Here is a 22,219-nt window from a genome sequence, read left to right as displayed (position 1 = left end):
CAAACTACTGCAGGAAATCTCCCCATTGTGGGAGGGGCAGAGACACAAACTACTGCAGGGAAATCTCCCCATTGTGGGAGGGGCAGAGACACAAACTACTGCAGGAAATCTCACCCTTGTGGGAGGGGCAGAGACACAAACTACTGCAGGAAATCTCACCATTGTGGGAGGGGCAGAGACACAAACTACTGCAGGAAATCTCACCATTGTGGGAGGGGCAGAGACACAAACTACTGCAGGAAATCTCATCATTGTGGGAGGGGCAGAGACACAAACTACTGCAGGAAATCTCACCATTGTGGGAGGGGCAGAGACACAAACTACTGCGGGAAATCTCACCATTGTGGGAGGGGCAGAGACACAAACTACTGCGGGAAATCTCACCATTGTGGGAGGGGCAGAGACACAAACTACTGCAGGAAATCTCACCATTGTGGGAGGGGCAGAGACACAAACTACTGCAGGAAATCTCCCCATTGTAGGAGGGGCAGAGACACAAACTACTGCGGGAAATCTCACCATTGTGGGAGGGGCAGAGACACAAACTACTGCAGGAAATCTCCTAATTGTGGGAGGGGCAGAGACACAAACTACTGCAGGAAATCTCATCATTGTGGGAGGGGCAGAGACACAAACTACTGCAGGAAATCTCACCATTGTGGGAGGGGCAGAGACACAAACTACTGCAGGAAATCTCACCATTGTGGGAGGGGCAGAGACACAAACTACTGCAGGAAATCTCATCATTGTGGGAGGGGCAGAGACACAAACTACTGCAGGAAATCTCACCATTGTGGGAGGGGCAGAGACACAAACTACTGCAGGAAATCTCCCCATTGTGGGAGGGGCAGAGACACAAACTACTGCAGGAAATCTCCCCATTGTGGGAGGGGCAGAGACACAAACTACTGCAGGGAAATCTCCCCATTGTGGGAGGGGCAGAGACACAAACTACTGCAGGAAATCTCCCCATTGTGGGAGGGGCAGAGACACAAACTACTGCAGGAAATCTCCCCATTGTGGGAGGGGCAGAGACACAAACTACTGCAGGAAATCTCCCCATTGTGGGAGGGGCAGAGACACAAACTACTGCAGGAAATCTCATCATTGTGGGAGGGGCAGAGACACAAACTACTGCAGGAAATATCACCATTGTGGGAGGGGCAGAGACACAAATACTGCAGGAAATATCACCATTGTGGGAGGGGCAGAGACACAAACTACTGCAGGAAATCTCTCCATTGTGGGAGGGGCAGAGACACAAACTACTGCAGGAAATCTCTCCATTGTGGGAGGGGCAGAGACACAAACTACTGCAGGGAGATCTCATCATTGTGGGAGGGGCAGAGACACAAACTACTGCAGGAAAATCTCCCCATTGTGGGAGGGGCAGAGACACAAACTACTGCAGGAAATCTCTCCATTGTGGGAGGGGCAGAGACACAAACTACTGCAGGAAATCTCCCCATTGTGGGAGGGGCAGAGACACAAACTACTGCAGGAAATCTCTCCATTGTGGGAGGGGCAGAGACACAAACTACTGCAGGAAATCTCCCCATTGTGGGAGGGGCAGAGACGCAAACTACTGCAGGAAATCTCCCCATTGTGGGAGGAGACAGGATCTTTCCTTTAATTGATGTGATTGCAGTAGCGGTATTCGAGTTGCCGTGGGTTACTATTCACATACTCCTCTGGGAAGATTCGGACTCCCCTTTCATGGGTGTAATCGGCTACATTTAGTGTTAGCGCTCGGTGAGATCGCGCGCCGCAGAGAGGAGGGTGACGGGCGTGATCATGGCGATCTGACCAGCATTTAGGGGAATTATCTTGGGGGAAGGGACACGGAAATCCTCTCAGCATTAATGAAGTTAAGTGAGCCGTTGATCCGTCGGATTCGTTCGATGAGTGACACGGTAATGACGGGGCTAAAAGAGCGCAGCCGGGCCGACCGTGAGCTGACATTGGGCCAGCGGCTCACAATAATTGGACGCCTGTCACAGGTGGATTGTCACCGGGGGAGGGGCTCAGTTCAGAATGATGACATTTAAAGGGTCAGTCCGTTCAAACCTGACATTATAATTTCCGGGAAACGCAGGAGAGCGAAACATTGTTTCTAAATCGTTCATCCCCCCCCGCACTATTCCTCCCACTGACACCAATGATGGGACACTATTCCTCCCACTGACACCAATGATGGGACACTATTCCTCCCACTGACACCAATGATCTGACACTATTCCTCCCACTGACACCAATGATGGGACACTATTCCCCCCCACTGACACCAATGATGGGACACTATTCCCCCCACTGACACCAACAATGGGGCACTGTTGCTCCCAATGTCACCAATGATGGGACACTATTCCTCCCACTGATACCAATGATGGGACACTATTCCTCCCACTGACACCAATGATGGGACACTATTCCTCCCACTGACACCAATGATGGGACACTATTCCTCCCACTGACACCAATGATGGGACACTATTCTTCCCACTGACACCAATGATGGGAGACTATTCCTCCCACTGACACCAATGATGGGACACTATTCCTCCCACTGACACCAATGATGGGACACTATTCCCCCCACTGACACCAATGATGGGACACTATTCCCCCCACTGACACCAATGATGGGACACTATTCCTCCCACTGATACCAATGATGGGACACTATTCCTCCCACTGACACCAATGATGGGACACTATTCCCCCCACTGACACCAATGATGGGACACTATTCCCCCCACTGACACCAATGATGGGACACTATTCCCCCCACTGACACCAATGATGGGACACTATTCCCCCCACTGACACCAATGATGGGACACTATTCCTCCCACTGACACCAATGATGGGACACTATTCCTCCCACTGACACCAATGATGGGACACTATTCCCCCCACTGACACCAATGATGGGACACTATTCCCCCCACTGACACCAATGATGGGACACTATTCCCCCCACTGACACCAATGATGGGACACTATTCCTCCCACTGACACCAATGATGGGACACTATTCCTCCCACTGACACCAATGATGGGACACTATTCCTCCCACTGACACCAATGATGGGACACTATTCCCCCCACTGACACCAATGATGGGACACTATTCCTCCCACTGATACCAATGATGGGACAATATTCCTCCCACTGAGACCAATGATGGGACACTATTCCTCCCACTGACACCAATGATGGGACACTATTCCTCCCACTGACACCAATGATGGGACACTATTCCTCCCACTGACACCAATGATGGGACACTATTCCCCCCCACTGACACCAATGATGGGACACTATTCCCCCCACTGACACCAACAATGGGGCACTGTTGCTCCCAATGTCACCAATGATGGGACACTATTCCTCCCACTGATACCAATGATGGGACACTATTCCTCCCACTGACACCAATGATGGGACACTATTCCTCCCACTGACACCAATGATGGGACACTATTCCTCCCACTGACACCAATGATGGGACACTATTCCTCCCACTGACACCAATGATGGGACACTATTCTTCCCACTGACACCAATGATGGGAGACTATTCCTCCCACTGACACCAATGATGGGACACTATTCCTCCCACTGACACCAATGATGGGACACTATTCCCCCCACTGACACCAATGATGGGACACTATTCCCCCCACTGACACCAATGATGGGACACTATTCCTCCCACTGATACCAATGATGGGACACTATTCCTCCCACTGACACCAATGATGGGACACTATTCCCCCCACTGACACCAATGATGGGACACTATTCCCCCCACTGACACCAATGATGGGACACTATTCCCCCCACTGACACCAATGATGGGACACTATTCCCCCCACTGACACCAATGATGGGACACTATTCCTCCCACTGACACCAATGATGGGACACTATTCCTCCCACTGACACCAATGATGGGACACTATTCCTCCCACTGACACCAATGATGGGACACTATTCCCCCCACTGACACCAATGATGGGACACTATTCCTCCCACTGATACCAATGATGGGACAATATTCCTCCCACTGAGACCAATGATGGGACACTATTCCTCCCACTGACACCAATGATGGGACACTATTCCTCCCACTGACACCAATGATCTGACACTATTCCTCCCACTGACACCAATGATGGGACACTATTCTTCCCACTGACACCAATGATGGGACACTATTCCTCCCACTGACACCAATGATGGGACACTATTCCTCCCACTGACACCAATGATGGGACACTATTCTTCCCACTGACACCAATGATGGGAGACTATTCCTCCCACTGACACCAATGATGGGACACTATTCCTCCCACTGACACCAATGATGGGACACTATTCCCCCCACTGACACCAATGATGGGACACTATTCCCCCCACTGACACCAATGATGGGACACTATTCCTCCCACTGATACCAATGATGGGACACTATTCCTCCCACTGACACCAATGATGGGACACTATTCCCCCCACTGACACCAATGATGGGACACTATTCCCCCCACTGACACCAATGATGGGACACTATTCCTCCCACTGATACCAATGATGGGACACTATTCCTCCCACTGATACCAATGATGGGACACTATTCCTCCCACTGACACCAATGATGGGACACTATTCCTCCCACTGATACCAATGATGGGACACTATTCCTCCCACTGATACCAATGATGGGACACTATTCCTCCCACTGATACCAATGATGGGACACTATTCCTACCACTGATACCAATGATGGGACACTATTCCTCCCACTGACACCAATGATGGGACACTATTCCTCCCACTGACACCAATGATGGGACACTATTCCTCCCACTGATACCAATAATGGGACGCTATTCCTCCCACTGACACCAATGATGGGACACTATTCCTCCCACTGACACCAATGATGGGACACTATTCCTCCCACTGACACCAATGATGGGACACTATTCCCCCCCACTGACACCAATGATGGGACACTATTCCCCCCACTGACACCAACAATGGGGCACTGTTGCTCCCAATGTCACCAATGATGGGACACTATTCCTCCCACTGATACCAATGATGGGACACTATTCCTCCCACTGACACCAATGATGGGACACTATTCCCCCCACTGACACCAATGATGGGACACTATTCCTTCCACTGACACCAATGATGGGACACTATTCCTCCCACTGACACCAATGATGGGACACTATTCCTCCCACTGACACCAATGATGGGACACTATTCCTCCCACTGACACCAATGATGGGAAACTATTCCTCCCACTGACACCAATGATGGGACGCTATTCCTCCCACTGACACCAATGATGGGAAACTATTCCTCCCACTGACACCAATGATGGGACACTATTCCTCCCACTGATACCAATGATGGGGCACTATTCCTCCCACTGACACCAATGATGGGACACTATTCCTCCCACTGACACCAATGATGGGACACTATTCCTCCCACTGACACCAATGATGGGGCACTATTCCTCCCACTGACACCAATGATGGGACACTATTCCTCCCACTGACACCAATGATGGGACACTATTCCTCCCACTGACACCAATGATGGGAAACTATTCCTCCCACTGACACCAATGATGGGACGCTATTCCTCCCACTGACACCAATGATGGGAAACTATTCCTCCCACTGATACCAATTATGGGACACTATTCCTCCCACTGACACCAATGATGGGACACTATTCCTCCCACTGACACCAATGATGGGACACTATTCCTCCCACTGACACCAATGATGGGAAACTATTCCTCCCACTGACACCAATGATGGGACGCTATTCCTCCCACTGACACCAATGATGGGACACTATTCCTCCCACTGACACCAATGATGGGGCACTATTCCTCCCACTGACACCAATGATGGGACACTATTCCTCCCACTGACACCAATGATGGGGCACTATTCCTCCCACTGACACCAATGATGGGACACTATTCCTCCCACTGACACCAATGATGGGACACTATTCCTCCCACTGACACCAATGATGGGACACTATTCCTCCCACTGACACCAATGATGGGACACTATTCCTCCCACTGACACCAATGATGGGACACTATTCCCCCCACTGACACCAATGATGGGACACTATTCCTCCCACTGACACCAATGATTGGGACACTATTCCTCCCACTGAGACCAATGATGGGACACTATTCCCCCCACTGACACCAATGATGGGACACTATTCCTCCTACTGACACCAATGATGGGACACTATTCCTCCCACTGACACCAATGATGGGACACTATTCCTCCCACTGACACCAATGATGGGACACTATTCCCCCCACTGACACCAATGATGGGACACTATTCCTCCCACTGACACCAATGATGGGACACTATTCCCCCCACTGACACCAATGATGGGACACTATTCCTCCCACTGATACCAATGATGGGACAATATTCCTCCCACTGAGACCAATGATGGGACACTATTCCTCCCACTGACACCAATGATGGGACACTATTCCACGCACTGACACCAATGATGGGGCACTATTCCTCCCACTGACACCAATGATGGGACACTATTCCCCCCACTGACACCAATTATGGGACACTATTCCCCCCACTGATACCAATGATGGGACACTATTCCTCCCACTGACACCAATAAGGACTCCTCCCCCCCCCGCCCTCTATACTCAGACAATGTCACATTCTCGCCCGGCTTCGTCTTCTATACATTTATTGTACACATTTGATCCTCGGAGTTTTGCATTCCTGTGATATTCTATCCCTCAGGACGTTCCAGCGATGAGCCTTCTCCCGGTGCCCCCAGAAGCCCCCCCCCCCGGGGCCCCCATAAAACTGCTATTATCAGTACATAGGAGGGATTTGCTTTGAAGTTTTGGCCTCTGTCACCCGTCATGCCCGGAGTGCCGCATGCCTGGGATGGTCGGTCGTTGGCATTGAACGTTCTTCACATGTACCGGGAGGTCTCCGGGTTCTGCAACATTTGGAAACAATGTCGAAGATGATTGTGACTTTCATACTTTGTGCCGAGTAACCTGCAGTGGAAAATCAGCCCTTCCGGCGTCTTCTGCAGCAGATTCCATTCTAATCTATAGAAGAAATTATAGATACTGGGCCAGATTCAGGTAGGGGCGCGCACTGCTACGGCGGCGCAGCGTATCGTCTTTACGCTACGCCGCCGTAAATTACAGGAGCAACGCTGTATTCACAAAGCACTTGCTCCGTAATTTGCGGCGGCGTAGCATAAAAGGGGCCGGCGTAAGCGCGCGTAATTCAAATGATCCCGTAGGGGGCGTGGATCATTTAAATTAGACGCGTTCCCGCGCCGAACGTACCGCGCATGCGCGGTTCCTAAATTTTCCCGACGTACATTGCGGTAAATGACGTCACAAGGACGTCATTGGCTTCGACGTGAACGTAAATGGCGTCCAGCGCCATTCACGGACGACTTACGCAAACAACGTAAAATTAGAAAATCGCGACGCGGGAACGACGTCCATACTTACCATTGGCTGCGCCTCCTAATAGCAGGAGTAGCCTTACGACGAAACCGACTTACGCAAACGACGTAATAAACTACCGCCGGGCGCACGTACGTTTGTGAATCGGCGTTAGTATGCAATTTGCATACTCTACGCTGAAAACTACGGGAGCGCCACCTAGCGGCCAGCGTCAGAATGCACCCTAAGATACGACGGCATAAGAGACTTATGCCAGTGGTATCTTAGGCTACAGTCGGCGTATCGAGCTTTCTGAATACAGAAAGTAGATACGCCGGCGCAGCTTTTGAATTACGCGGCGTATCTATGGAAACGCCGGCGTAATTCGTTCCTGAATCTACCCCACTGCATTGAGCTGCATGTTGAGGAGTTCCGGCAGAGCGACTTCTCTTCCGACTTCCTGGAGGAGAAATCCTCACTGATCACAATGTTATCTCTCACACGCCAACAATTCCTCGAGGTTCCCTTCTACGCGGTTGATGCATTTTTGTCCCTTTGCATAAAGCTGGTTGCTAAGGAGCGGGCCCGGGAAGCTGGCTGCCGCGTCCTTAACAACCGAAGAGTCGTCAGCTGTCAGCGGGGTTTCCCGCTGACAGCTGAATGTAAAAAAAGAATTGTAGGCAAAAAAAATTATGAATTAACCGCCATGGCCCCCCCCCCCCACAAATCCATACCAGACCCTTATCCCACCATGCATCCTGGTAGGTCAGGAAAGGGAGGGGGCTGAGTAAGTGTACCCCCCTTCCCCCCCACACCATAGCAGGCCACATGCCCTCAACATAGGGGGGGGGGGAATCTTGTATTGTCTTTATTGACTTTTACACTTTTTGTGTGAATGGGTACCCCATACTCATTCACATACGGGGGTGGGATTTGGGGGCCCCCTTAAGATTCTGATAAGCCCCCCACCTGCAGACCCCCACAGCCTAGAGTTCAGAGGAAAAGGGCCATTTTCCCCATCAACATGGGGACAAGGTGCTTTGGGGGGGGGGGGCAGAGCAGAGCCCCAAAGCATCCCACTCATTGCACAAAGCTGGTTGCTAAGGAGCGGGCCGCCGCGTCCTTAACAACCGAAGAGTCAAAAACGCACATGTGTGAACGTTGGGTAAATTATTGAAGGCTGCAGACAGCAATAACAAAACGGGCCCCCCCCCCCCCCCGGTGTATTCGGCCCAATCCCCGGATCGCGGAGCGCCGGACGCCGATCACCTCAGTGACTCTATTTCAGGAAGGCGCACGATCTATAAATAAATCTCACAGACCCCCCCCCACCACCTTAATACCCCGCTTATCACTTCATTATCAGAGGGGCACTTTGGAAGAGCCGGGCCCTGTCATCGGGGCGTTGTGATGGATGCCCCTCGCCCAGCTGCTGTCACCCCTCCCCTCCCCCGCAGATGATGGAAATGTCACAATCGTAGACATTCCCGGGACGGGTCGTGTTTCCTTCATATATATTATAGTAGAGAATAAAACATATACAGAGGAACCTCAGTTTACAGGGACCGCGGTCAAGGTCGCCATCAGGGGGGTACAGGCAGTACACCTGTAAGGGGCCCGGATGGCAACCCCCCTTTTTTTTTTCATTGTAAGGGACCCAGAGGTCCCCAGGGCCCCAGATGGCAACCCCCCCTTTTTAATTATTTTTTATTAAAAAAACATTTTTATATATAGATTTTTTTGTTTTTATTAAAGGGCCCAGAGGGGTTCTGAGTAATTTTCTAGCAAAAAAAAAAACATGAAGGAGAGGAGTGCCGGAATAGGCGCGGTATGGAAGAGGTATAAATATATATACCGTGCACTTTTTTGCCCTGAACATCAGGGCAAAATCGTGGGTGCGCGGTATACGCCGATACCCGCTTCCCGCGCCGAGTTTGAACCACTGCGCCAGCATATACCAAGCGCAGTACACTCGGGTATAGTCGGGCAGGCTCGGCTCCTCTCGCGGTCACGTCCTGTACATCCAGGACGTGACCGCGAGAGGAGCCAAGCCTGCCCGACTATACCCGAGTGTACTGCGCTCGGTATATGCTGGCGCAGTGGTTCAAACTCAGCGCGGGAAGCGGGGATCGAGCGGGGAGTACACCGCAGAAGGACGCCGGACCCGATGAGGAGGACACCACCGAAGCCACAGACGGACGCCGGACCCGACAAGGCTGCCAATGGACGCCGCGCAAGACACCAAAACTGTAAGTACTAAAATCTTTTTTTTACAGGAATGCGGGTCCACTTTAGGGGTGCGCGCTATACGCCGGAGCGCGCAATACCCCGATAAATACGGTATATATAGAACAATATTCAGATATAAATACATAACACCATATATAGTACATACTATGGGGTAGATTCAGGTAGAATTGGGCGGGCGTAGCGTATCTCAGATACACTACGCCGCTGTAAGTTAGAGCACCAAGTCCTGTATTCACAAAGAACTTGCGCTGTAACTTACGGCGGCGCAGTGTAACTGAACCGGCGTAAGCCCGCCTAATTCAAAATAGGCTGGTTGGGGCGTGTTCTATGCAAAATACTAGTGACCCCACATATTTGACGTTTCTAACGAACGGCGCATGCGCCGTGCGTGGATGTATCCCAGTGCGCATGTTCCAAATGACGTTGGCAAATCGTCAATGTTTTGACGTGAACGTAAATTACGGCCAGCCCCATTCACGAACGACTTATGCAAACGACGTAAAATTTGAAAAATTTGACGCGGTTCCGACGTCCATACTTAACATTGGCTGCTCCATTTTTTTGGTGGTTTATCTTTACGCCTGAAAACCCCTTACGTAAACGGCGTATCTGTACTGCGACGGCCGGGCGTACGTTTGTAAATAGGCGTATCTAGCTGATTCACATATTCTAGGCGTAAATCAGCGTACACGCCCCTAGCGGCCAGCGTAAATATGCAGTTAAGATACGACAGCGTAGGCGACTTACGCCGGGCGTATCTTAGCAACATTTAAGCGTATCTCAGTTTGAGCATACGCTTAAAGTTGCGACAGCGCGGATTCGGAGTTACGACGGCGTATCTACTGATACGCCCGTCGTAAGTCTTTCTGAATCTGGCCCAGTATGTATATTAGTACATGGACAGGTTTTATCATTACTGGTTGGCAGTTCTAAGCAATGTACTATTGTCCCAGCTGTACAATGCTGCCACCTGGTGGTAGCCCCGGGGGGTTGGCATTTCGTTTTTTTTTTATTATTATTATTTTTTTATGGAGAGTAGGTACTAAGAATACATGGGCATGGGAAGGGGCAATCACAACAATAGAAAGGCAACAAACAGGCAGCTGTAAAAATATATTTATTAAAAAAAGAAAAGGAAATTGTACAAATATGTGGACATTGGGCATTGGGCAATCTTTACTATACATGAAGGGGCAACTGTGGCAATAGAAAGGCAACAAACAGACAAGTGTAGAAATATGAGGGCAGCAAATGGGAAATGTATGAAATAGGTGGGCAGCAGTTGAGCAATCAATACAATGGGCAACATGAAAGGGCAATCATCATAATAAACAGGCAATTGTGGCAATACATGGGCAACAAAGAGTCACTTGTAATAATATGTGGGGCAAACAAAATAGGAAATTGTACAAATAAGTGGGCAACGGATGGGCAAATGTTAAAATACAAAGGCAACAAAAAGAAAATTGTAAGAATACATGGGCATGGGAAGGGGCAATCACAACAATAGAAAGGCAACAAACAGGCAGATGTAAATATATATACAAAAGAAAAAGGAAATTGCACAAATATGTGGACAATGGACGGGCAATCTTTACTATACATGAAGGGGCAACTGAGGCAATAAAAAGGCAACAAACAGGCAAGTGTAGAAATATGAGGGCAGCAAATGGGAAATGTATGAAATAGGTGGGCAACAGTTGAGTAATCATTATAATGGGGGAAATTAAAGGGCAAACGTACACAGGCAATTGTGACAATGCATGGGCAACACATAGGCAATGGTGGCATTATTCGGGCAACACATAGGCAATGGCGGCATTATTCGGGCAACACATAGGCAATGGTGGCATTATTCGGGCAACACATAGGCAATGGTGGCATTATTCGGGCAACACATAGGCAATGGTGGCATTATTCGGGCAACACATAGGCAATGGTGGCATTATTCGGGCAACAAGAGATATGGGCTGTAAATTTCTGAAAAGCAGATTTTTATAGGAAGTACTGAAGCTGAGGATCAGTATGACAGACGGGCAGCACTCAGGGGGAGGGGACTATTTGCAGCCTTCGTATTTCTGCCATGACAGGTTCCCTTTAAATTCTTCCATCCAGACTCATCACAGCCACGTGGGCACCCGAGGGGTTAATAATCGCACTGACTGGCAGTTTCCCCCGCAGACATCGCGTGCCGGTGACACACAGCGAAGGAGGAAGTTGGTTTCTCTGGTCAGCACTTTGAGAACGACTCCAGAGACAGAAATATCCATTCAGAACGACGTTCCTGATCACATGGCTCCGCCTTCCCGCCGCCGGAGACAAGATCGCCATCCGCGTTTATTTATCCTCCGTTGTGTGACCCCAAAAGTAGAGCCAAAGGCATTTTGGATAGAGCAAGGGAGGGTTATAACGCCGTCAAGTTTTTTCTTTTTATGTGTGTCCATCTGTGAGATTTCCCCTTCACTTCCTGTCCCGTAGCCAAAACAGGAAGTGAGAGGAAATCCTTCCAAAGTGGTGAAATGCCTGGTTGTCACCAGAACTAGTGTCCCCCCCCCCCCAATTGTGGAGATTTCCCTTCATTTCCCATCCAATGGCCAAAACAGGAAGTGAGAGGAAATCGCACCAAAGTAAAGCGCTGAGTAAATTGACGGCGCTATATAAGTACCTGAAATAAATAAAAATAGGCTAAAATATATTTTTTTGCCCTTTTCTTTCTTTTTATCCCCCCCCCCCCCCACTTTTTTTAATTAACGCATCCTCAGTGCACTTTTTTTTCTGTGTGTTCACATGCACTTTTACTGTTCACTTTTGTTGTTTTTGCGCACAGCACTTTGGGCTTGAGAAAAAAAAAAACAAAAGGAAAAAATATATATATTTTAGTTTATTTTTATTTATTTCAGGTTCATATATAGCGCCGTCAGTTTACACAGCGCTTTACATATACATTGTACATTAACATCAGTCATATATATATATATATATAGGGCCAGATTCACAGAGAGATACGACGGTGTATCTCCTGATACACCGTCGTATCTCTGACTTAGGCTGCATTCACACCTCCGCGACAAGTAACGCCGCATACGCGGCGTATTTTGCTGCGATTCGTGTAACTTTTTTTTTTTTTTTTAAACAAATCTTTCCTATTACTTTGTATGGCCGAATGCCAATGCCGCCTGAAAAAAAGGGTCCGGGACTTGTTTTCAGGCGGCAGGCATACGGCGTCTATGAGATGTGAACCATCTCATAGACAGCAATGGGAATTCTCCCCTCCAGCGGCACGAGCGTCCGGCGTTGGGCGTTTTGTCGCCAAGGAGCCTTAGGCTGGTCGTATCTATGCGCCTGTTTCATAGAATCAGTTACGCATAGATATGGCTAAGATCCGACAGGTGTAACTGTGTTACACCGTCGGATCTTATTTTCAATTTGAAAATGGCGCCGGGTGGCGTTCCCGCTGGTTTACACTGAATAATATGTAAATCAGCAAGATACGCAAATTCACGAACGTACGCGGACCCGACGCAGTGTTGTTACGACGTTTCTGTAGCGGTTTTCCCGTCGTATACTTACCCCTGCTTCTATGAGGCGCAGCCAATGGTAAGTATAGCCGTCGTTCCCGCGTCGTTTTTGAATTTTTTTACGTCGTTTGCGTACGCCGATTCAGAAACCCGCGCGTCGCAAGTTACGCTCACGTCAAAACCACTGACGTCCTAGTGACGTCAGTGGGAGCAATGCACGCCGGGAAATTTCGCGGACGGCGCATGCTCATTTAAATGGGCGCGGGAACGCGCCTGATTTAAATGGTACACTCCCCCTAGCCGCGGAATTTGAATTCCGCCGGGGGTTTTACGATCCGCCGCCGCAAGTTTGGAGGTAAGTGGTTTGTGAATTACCCACTTGCCTCTCAAACTTGCGGGAGCGGATCTTAAATCAGATAGATCGAGCGGATCTAAAGATCTGATGATCTACGTGAATCTGGCCCATAAACTTGTCATCTCTTTATAGTTATATTTTGGATGCGTTAATAAAAAAAAAAAGGAAAAAATATATATTTAAGTTTATTTTTATTTATTTTTGGTACATTTTTGTCATCTGTTTAATTTTTTATTTTTTGATATTTTGTATCTTTTTTGTTTTCCCCTCCGGTGTTTATAAACATTGACAATATTCAGGTGATCGGCGTTCAGCACAAAACACAGGATGAGTCCAGCCCCTCCCCCGGCGGTGACCTCATGGAGGAGTCATGTGACGGGACGCAGTCATGTGACCCGTGTGTAATCCTCAGACAGAGAAACAACAGGAAGAGAGAGAGGAGAGGAGAGGAGCCGGCGACACAAATATTCATTACAGATCCTTATATATCGCCGACAATTTACGCAGCACTTTACATATATATTATACATTCACATCAGAGATAGATTTTGTTTTATATTTTTAATAATATACATTGTAACGCAACAATTTATAGATCGCAGGAGACAGATACCACAGATACATTATTACATTGATACAATGATTTACTGATCGATACCCGGAGCGACCCTTCAATACCCGGAGCGACCCTTGAATACCCGGAGCGACCCTTGAATACCCGGAGCGACCCTTGAATACCCGGAGCGACCCTTCAATACCCGGAGCGACCCTTCAATACCCGGAGCGACCCTTGAATACCCGGAGCGACCCTTCAATACCCGGAGCGACCCTTCAATACCCGGAGCGACCCTTCAATACCCGGAGCGACGCGCAGGCAGCGGCGGAGTTCAAGGCGGAACAACGAAGATTAAATGAACTGACCGCCGTCTGTATCCTCCTCTCTACATGACAGTGCAGGTAAGACGGGTCACCAGGGGCACCACCCGCCCGGATCTCCGGGTTATAGAGCATCAGGGTGGCCAGTCTTTGTACAGAGGAGCTTACACTCTAATGTCCCCTCCCCCCCACAGTCACATCAGTCTCTGTACAGAGGAGCTTACACTCTAATGTCCCCTCCCCCCACATCAGTCTCTGTACAGAGGAGCTTACACTCTAATGTCCCCTCCCCCCCCCCCCCCCCACAGTCACATCAGTCTCTGTACAGAGGAGCTTACACTCTAATGTCCCCTCCCCCCACATCAGTCTCTGTACAGAGGAGCTTACACTCTAATGTCCCCTCCCCCCACATCACATCAGTCGCTGTACAGAGGAGCTTACACTCTAATGTCCCCTCCCCCCCCCACAGTCACATCAGTCGCTGTACAGAGGAGCTTACACTCTAATGTCTTGTATATCTAAAACACTCTAATTGATGGTGCCCCATATCAGCCATACATTGTCCCTGTGAATATTTTGGCTCTCAGCTGATTGGCTCTCTTGTGACCCCCCGGGGTTGTCGTTTCAGGACAATGGAGTCGGATATTATAGACGCCTGGCTCAGATCCTGGAGGCTGGAGGCTCCGCTGCCCCCCCAGAACTTTTCCGATTGCCCCAATGGCACTGAGTGGGTGTGGAACATCTTCAAGGAATGTGCGTCGGACGGGCGGGACGTGGCGAGCGTCCTACTGGGGCTCATCTCCATCCTGTGCTTCGTCTTCTCCTCCTTCCCGTGAGTATCGCTGACTCGGCCCCGAGGTTCCCCATCCGCTGTCATGTGACTCCGGGTGAGAATGTCGCTGACCTAGACGTTTTTGTTGCTGACATAAGCCGTCACGCTGCACAGAGTGTCCGTAACCTTTATACACGAGAGGAGCCGAGTCACCGTCCCGAGACATTCTCTGGACATCCTCACTCTACATTCCTCACCTTACTGTCCCCCCCCCTACATTCCTTACCTTACTGTCCCCCCCCCTACTGTTCCCCCCCCTACATTCCTCACCCTACTGTCCCCCCCCCTACATTCCTCACCCTTACTGTCCTCCCCTTACTGTCCCCCCCCTACATTCCTCACCTTACTGTCCTCACCTTACTGTCCTCACCTTACTGTTCCTCACCTTACTGTCCTCACCTTACTGTCCTCACCTTACTGTCCTCACCTTACTGTTCCTCACCTTACTGTCCTCACCTTACTGTCCTCACCTTACTGTCCTCACCTTACTGTCCTCCCCTTACTGTCCTCCTCCCCCTCCCCTACATTCCTCACCTTACTGTCCTCACCTTACATTCCTCACCTTACTGTCCTCACCTTACATTCCTCACCTTACTGTCCCCCCCCCTACATTCCTTACCTTACTGTCCCCCCCCTACTGTTCCCCCCCCCCTACATTCCTCACCCTACTGTCCCCCCCCTACATTCCTCACCCTTACTGTCCTCCCCTTACTGTCCCCCCCCCTACATTCCTCACCTTACTGTCCTCACCTTACTGTCCTCACCTTACTGTTCCTCACCTTACTGTCCTCACCTTACTGTCCTCACCTTACTGTTCCTCACCTTACTGTCCTCACCTTACTGTCCTCACCTTACTGTCCTCACCTTACTGTCCTCACCTTACTGTCCTCACCTTACTGTCCTCCCCTTACTGTCCTCCTCCCCCCTCCCCTACATTCCTCACCTTACTGTCCTCACCTTACATTCCTCACCTTACTGTCCTCACCTTACATTCCTCACCTTACTGTCCCCCCCCCTACATTCCTTACTGTCCCCCCCCTACTGTCCCCCTCCCTACATTCCTCACCCTACTGCCCCCCCCCCCTACATTCCTCACCCTTACTGTCCTCCCCTTACTGTCCCCCCCCCCCCCCCTACATTCCTCACCTTACATTCCTCACCTTACTGTTCCTCACCTTACTGTCCTCACCTTACTGTCCTCACCTTACTGTCCCTCACCTTACTGTCCCTCACCTTACTGTTCCTCACCTTACTGTTCCTCACCTTACTGTCCTCACCTTACTGTTCCTCACCTTACTGTCCTCACCTTACTGTCCTCACCTTACTGTCCTCACCTTACTGTCCTCACCTTACTGTCCTCACCTTACTGTCCTCACCTTACTGTCCTCACCTTACTGTCCTCACTCTACTGTCCTCACCTTACATTCCTCACTCTACTGTCCTCACCTTACATTCCTCACTCTACTGTCCTCACCTTACATTCCTCACTCTACTGTCCTCACCTTACATTCCTCACTCTACTGTCCTCACCTTACATTCCTCACCTTACTGTCCTCACCTTACATTCCTCACTCTACTGTCCTCACTCTACCGTTCCTCACCCTAACGTTCCTCACCCTAACGTTCCTCACCCTGCTGTCCTCCCCCCTACGTTCCTCGCCACTACTGTCCTCACCCAATGTTCCTCGCCACTACTGTCCTCACCCAATGTTCCTCCCCCCTCTGTTCTCCCCCTACTGTCCTCCCCTACTGTCCTCCCCCTAGGTTCCTTGCCCCTACTGTGCCCACCCAATGTCCCCCCCCCCTACGTTCCTCCCACCCTACGTTCCTCCCCCCACTACGTTTCTCCCCCCACTGTCCACCCCCTACGTTCCCCCCCCACATTCCTCCCCCTGCATCCCCCCCCCATGTTCCTTCCCCATACGTTCCTCCACCTACATTCCTTCCCCATATGTTCCTTCCCCCCACGTTCCTTCCCCTACATTCCTCACCCTATGTTCCTCACCCTATGTTACTCTCCTTACTGTCCTCAGCCCTGTGGGGTAAATAGGGGGATGGGAAGTAAATGTATATTTGTATGTTGTGTTCAGAGCCTGGCCCCCGGGGGGGTCGCCATCACCCATCCTCTCTCCTTGCAGGCAATGCTACAGGTCATGTAAGACGGGGAACATGGACAAGGCTCTGTCTATCTGGTTCCTGTTGGGGTGGCTGGCCGGGGACTCCTGTAACTTTGTGGGGGCCTTTCTGTCACACCAGCTGCCAATTCAGGTAAGTGCCGGAGTCGTCGCTAAACACAACGCACCAATATTGTTACATTGTATTGATGATGATGTATGAATGAAGCCTCTACATGCGGCCTGCAGGCTCCCTTCATACACTGGAACTATTCCCATCAAAGAATTATCTTTTGTAACCGTTGCCATGACCCTGAACCTTCCCCCAACCCCAAATTCCCGCCGAATCAAATCCAGTGACACGGGAATGGGGGGGCGGGCCAAGTCTATGTCAATGGATGTAGCAGCGGGGCTCGAGAGCGAGCCCACACAGGTGCCCCCAGAAAGATTGGGGGTTTTATGTAATAAAAATACAGAGATATGTCCTTTATAAGATAAGGCACCTCACCCCAAAGGTTCATTTCAAAGGGAACAGAGGAATGGGGATTATCGAGGTGCCAAAGTGACTCAATATAAGATATCATAAAAATTTAAATTTTCAACAATTTTACAAATATTAAATCGCATAAGGATAAAAAAAATGGAGCATGTCACAATTGATTGGATAGCTGGTCAAGTCTTCCCTACTAGTTTAGCCAAGACATTGGCTTCATCAGGGGGAGTAGGACGTGACCAAAATAGTTACAGCTCTACAAAAGAAAAGAAGACATTTATTTAGAAATCATTATTTGAGTACGACACAACATTTATTTAGAAATGATGATTTCTAAATAAATGTCTTCTTTTCTTTGTAGAGCTGTAACTATTTTGGTCACGTCCTACTCCCCCTGATGAAGCCAATGTCTTGGGGAAACTAGTAGGGAAGACTTGACCAGCTATATAATCAATTGTAACATGCTGCGGTTTTTTTTTTATCCTTTTGTGATTAAATATTTGTAAAATTGTTGCAATGAAATGTAATAACATTATGAATTTTTATGATATCTTGTATTGAGTCACTTACTGTCCTCACCCTACATTCCTCACCTTACTGTCCTCACCTTACTGTCCTCACCTTACTGTCCTCACCCCACCTTCCTCACCTTACTGTCCTCACCTTACTGTCCTCATCCTACGTTCTCTCAAAAATATTCCGATTGCACACCTTCCAAAGAAATGGCCAAAAAGTAAAAGGGTGCTGAAACGATCACCGGCTGGGAACCGGAAAGCAAATCATATATACATATTCGCCAGCACACCAGGGATCATTTAAAAAACGTCCAAAAATGTAATGCATATCTATTGATCCAAAAGAGCAACGTTTCGAGGCCACGCAGGACCTCTTCGTCATCCTACGTTCCTCACCTTACTGTCCTCACCTTACGTTCCTCACCCCACCTTCCTCACCTTACTGTCCTCACCTTACTGTCCTCACCCTACGTTCCTCACCCTACATTCCTCACTCTGTTGTCCTCACCTTACTGTCCTCACCTTACATTCCTCACTCTATTGTCCTCACCTTACATTCCTCACTCTACTGTCCTCCCCCTACTGTCCTCACCTTACATTCCTCACTCTACTGTCCACCCTTTACTGTCCACCCTTTACTGTCCTCACCCTACGTTCCTCACCTTACTGTCCTCCCCCCTACATTCCTCACCTTACTGTCCTCCCCCTACATTCCTTACCTTACTGTCCTCACCCTACGTTCCTCACCTTACATTCCTCACTCTACTGTCCTCACCTTACATTCCTCACTCTATTGTCCTCCCCTTACATTCCTCATCCTACTGTCCTCCCTCTACTGTCCTCACCTTACATTCCTCACTCTACTGTCCATCCTTTACTGTCCTCACCTTACCTTACTGTCCTCACCTTACATTCCTCAACTTACTGTCCTCCCCCCTACATTCTTCCCCCTACTACTGTCCTCACCTTACATTCCTCATCCTATTGTCCTCCCTCTACTGTCCTCACCTTACATTCCTCACTCTACTGTCCTCACCTTACATTCCTCACTCTGTCCTCACCTTACATTCCTCACTCTACTGTCCATCCTTTACTGTCCTCACCTTACATTCCTCACTCTACTGTCCTCACCTTACATTCCTCACTCTACTGTCCATCCTTTACTGTCCTCACTCTACTGTCCTCCCCTTACATTCCTCATCCTACTGTCCTCCCTCTACTGCCCTCACCTTACATTCCTCACTCTACTGTCCTTGCCTTACATTCCTCACTCTACTGTCCTTGCCTTACATTCCTCACTCTACTGTCCTCACCTTACATTCCTCACTCTACTGTCCTCACCTTACATTCCTCACTCTACTGTCCTCACCTTACATTCCTCACTCTACTGTCCATCCTTTACTGTCCTCACCTTACATTCCTCACTCTACTGTCCATCCTTTAATGTCCTCACCTTACCTTACTGTCCTCACTTTACATTCCTCAACCTACTATCCTCCCCACTACTGTCCTCCACCCACTACTGTCCTCCACCCTACTTTATGATATCTTGTATTGAGTCACTTACTGTCCTCACCCTACGTTCCTTACCTTACTGTCCTCACCTTACTGTCCTCACCTTAACATTTAACAATTTTATGATATCTTGTATCTTGAGTCACTTTGGCACCACGATAATCCCCATTCCTCTCTTCCCTTTGGTTTTATCTTCAGGCCTAAAATGATTCCTTAAATGTGTGTAAACGACAAAAAAAAAAAAAGGTCCAAGACTTAAGTGGTTAATAAAGTTTCTGATTGGCTCCCATTGGTGTGAATGAGATCCTCTTGGGAGGGGTTATTGCAGAGGCGGAGCCATAACACCGCCCCCTCGGATGTCTCCTCATTGTGTCTCCCTCTACAGGTTTACACAGCGATTTACTACGTGGTGGCCGACTTCTTTATGCTCTTCCTCTACATCTACTACAAATATCGCAACCAGCAGACCAGCCGTGAGTAAAGGGAACCGGTCATCTACTATGAAAAATACAATTTCTGAGTAAGAGCCAATCAAAAGAGCCGTGTGCCCCTCTGATCCCGGGTCACAAATTGTCGGCCTCACTGCACCCTGTGCTAAGCCCCGCCCACCCATGGACCCTTATAGGACGCTTTCACTGAACAGGGTGGGGCTTAGTCAAGTCAAGAATTAGTAACAATGGGAAACTGGAATCAGAGGGGCACACGGGGGAGGGGCTAAGGCTTTTAAGCTGACCATACCGGTTACTATCGGATTGTACAAAGCTACAAGGAGGGGCCAATTCCAAGTTAATGGCCATTGTGTGTGGGAATGGGAGAGGGGGGGGTTATAATGTCCATGCGGGTTGGGGGGGCAACTCTATATTAATAGCCATGGGGGGAGGGGGGGCAACACTATATCAATGGCCATTCTGGGATGGGAACATCTCCATATTAATGGTCATGGGGGGGGGCATTTCCATATTAAAAACCTTTGAGGAGGGGGCTTTTCCATATTTATGACCTTTTGGGGGGGGAGCATATCCATATTAATGACCTTAGGGGGGGCATATCCATATTAAAATAACATTTGGGGGGGGGGCATATGCATATTTAATGACCTTGGTGGGGCATTTCCATATTAATAACCTTTTTTGGGGGGATGGGGGGAATGTCCATATTAATGACCTTTGAGGGGGGCATTTCTGTATTTTTGACTTGGGGGGGCATGTCCATAATATTGACCTGGGGGGGGGACATATCCATATTAATGACCTTTGGGGGGGCATATGCATATTTAATAACATGGGGGGGCATTTCCATATTTATGACCATTGGGGGGAATATCCATATTAATGACCGTGGGTGGCATGTCATCAATAACATTTGGGGGGGGGGCATATGCATATTTAATGACCTTAGGGGGGGGGGCACTTCCATATTAATGACCTTTGAGGGGGGAAGGCATCTCTATATTTTTGACCTGGGGGGGACATATCAATTGTAATGACCTTTGGGGGGTATATGCATATTTAATGACATTGGGGGGGCATTTCCATATTATTGACCTGGGGGGGGGGCATATTTAATGACCTCGGGAGGGGGGGGGGACATATCCATTGTAATGACCTTTGGGGGGTATATGCATATTTAATGACATTGGGGGGGCATTTCCATATTATTGACCTGGGGGGGGCATATTTAATGACCTGGGGGGGGGGACGTATTTAATGACCTGGGGGGGGGGGGGGGGACATTTATGTGGTGAGCTTTGGGGAGATTGAACAGAAATTGTACAATCTGTAGAATAAAATCTTTTCTACCATTCACAGCGTCTCTCATCGTAAACGCCATCGGTGGCTTTGCTCTGATTGGCTCCGCCGCTGCTGTGTTCCAGCTGGGTGACTCTAGATTGGCCGCCATAGACTACCACAGCTCTCCCGGAGGACGGCACTTGCTCGCGGCCGACCAATCTGATGCCGAGGTTTGTATGTTATGGAGACCTAAAATCTGATTTTAGTGGAAGAATTTCCCTCGACTGGCTGCAGATTTCCTCCTTTTCCTGCCGCTGAAATCCCGACAGTTGCCAGTAACACCAAATTTAGAATCTGTGGCTCTAAAATTACAGACAGTATGCTCTACGATTGGGCCCTTTACAGGACAGTGACTGGCCTCCTCATGGGAGGGGACCATGATTGGCCGCCTCGTGGGACAAAGAGTGTCTGATCTCCTTGTGGGAGGGGACAGTGCCCTCACTGTTGCCAGT

At 49.3% G+C, this 22,219-nt stretch overlaps 1 protein-coding gene across 1 annotated transcript; it reads left to right on the top strand.

Annotated features, from left to right (window-relative positions):
* The first annotated feature begins 14,024 nt into the window (after positions 1-14,024).
* SLC66A1 (solute carrier family 66 member 1) lies at positions 14,025-21,982 on the top strand. Its single transcript, XM_040327050.1, has 5 exons — positions 14,025-14,589; positions 15,137-15,340; positions 17,479-17,608; positions 20,363-20,450; positions 21,786-21,982. Exons 2-5 carry the CDS (start codon positions 15,141-15,143, stop codon positions 21,965-21,967), a joined length of 600 nt encoding a protein of 199 aa, XP_040182984.1. The 5' UTR covers positions 14,025-14,589; positions 15,137-15,140; the 3' UTR covers positions 21,968-21,982.
* The last annotated feature ends 237 nt before the right edge of the window (positions 21,983-22,219 follow it).

This window comes from Rana temporaria, chromosome 10, assembly GCF_905171775.1.
Source record: "Rana temporaria chromosome 10, aRanTem1.1, whole genome shotgun sequence".
NCBI lineage: Eukaryota > Metazoa > Chordata > Amphibia > Anura > Ranidae > Rana > Rana temporaria.
This window is presented reverse-complemented; position numbering and strand designations above follow the sequence as displayed.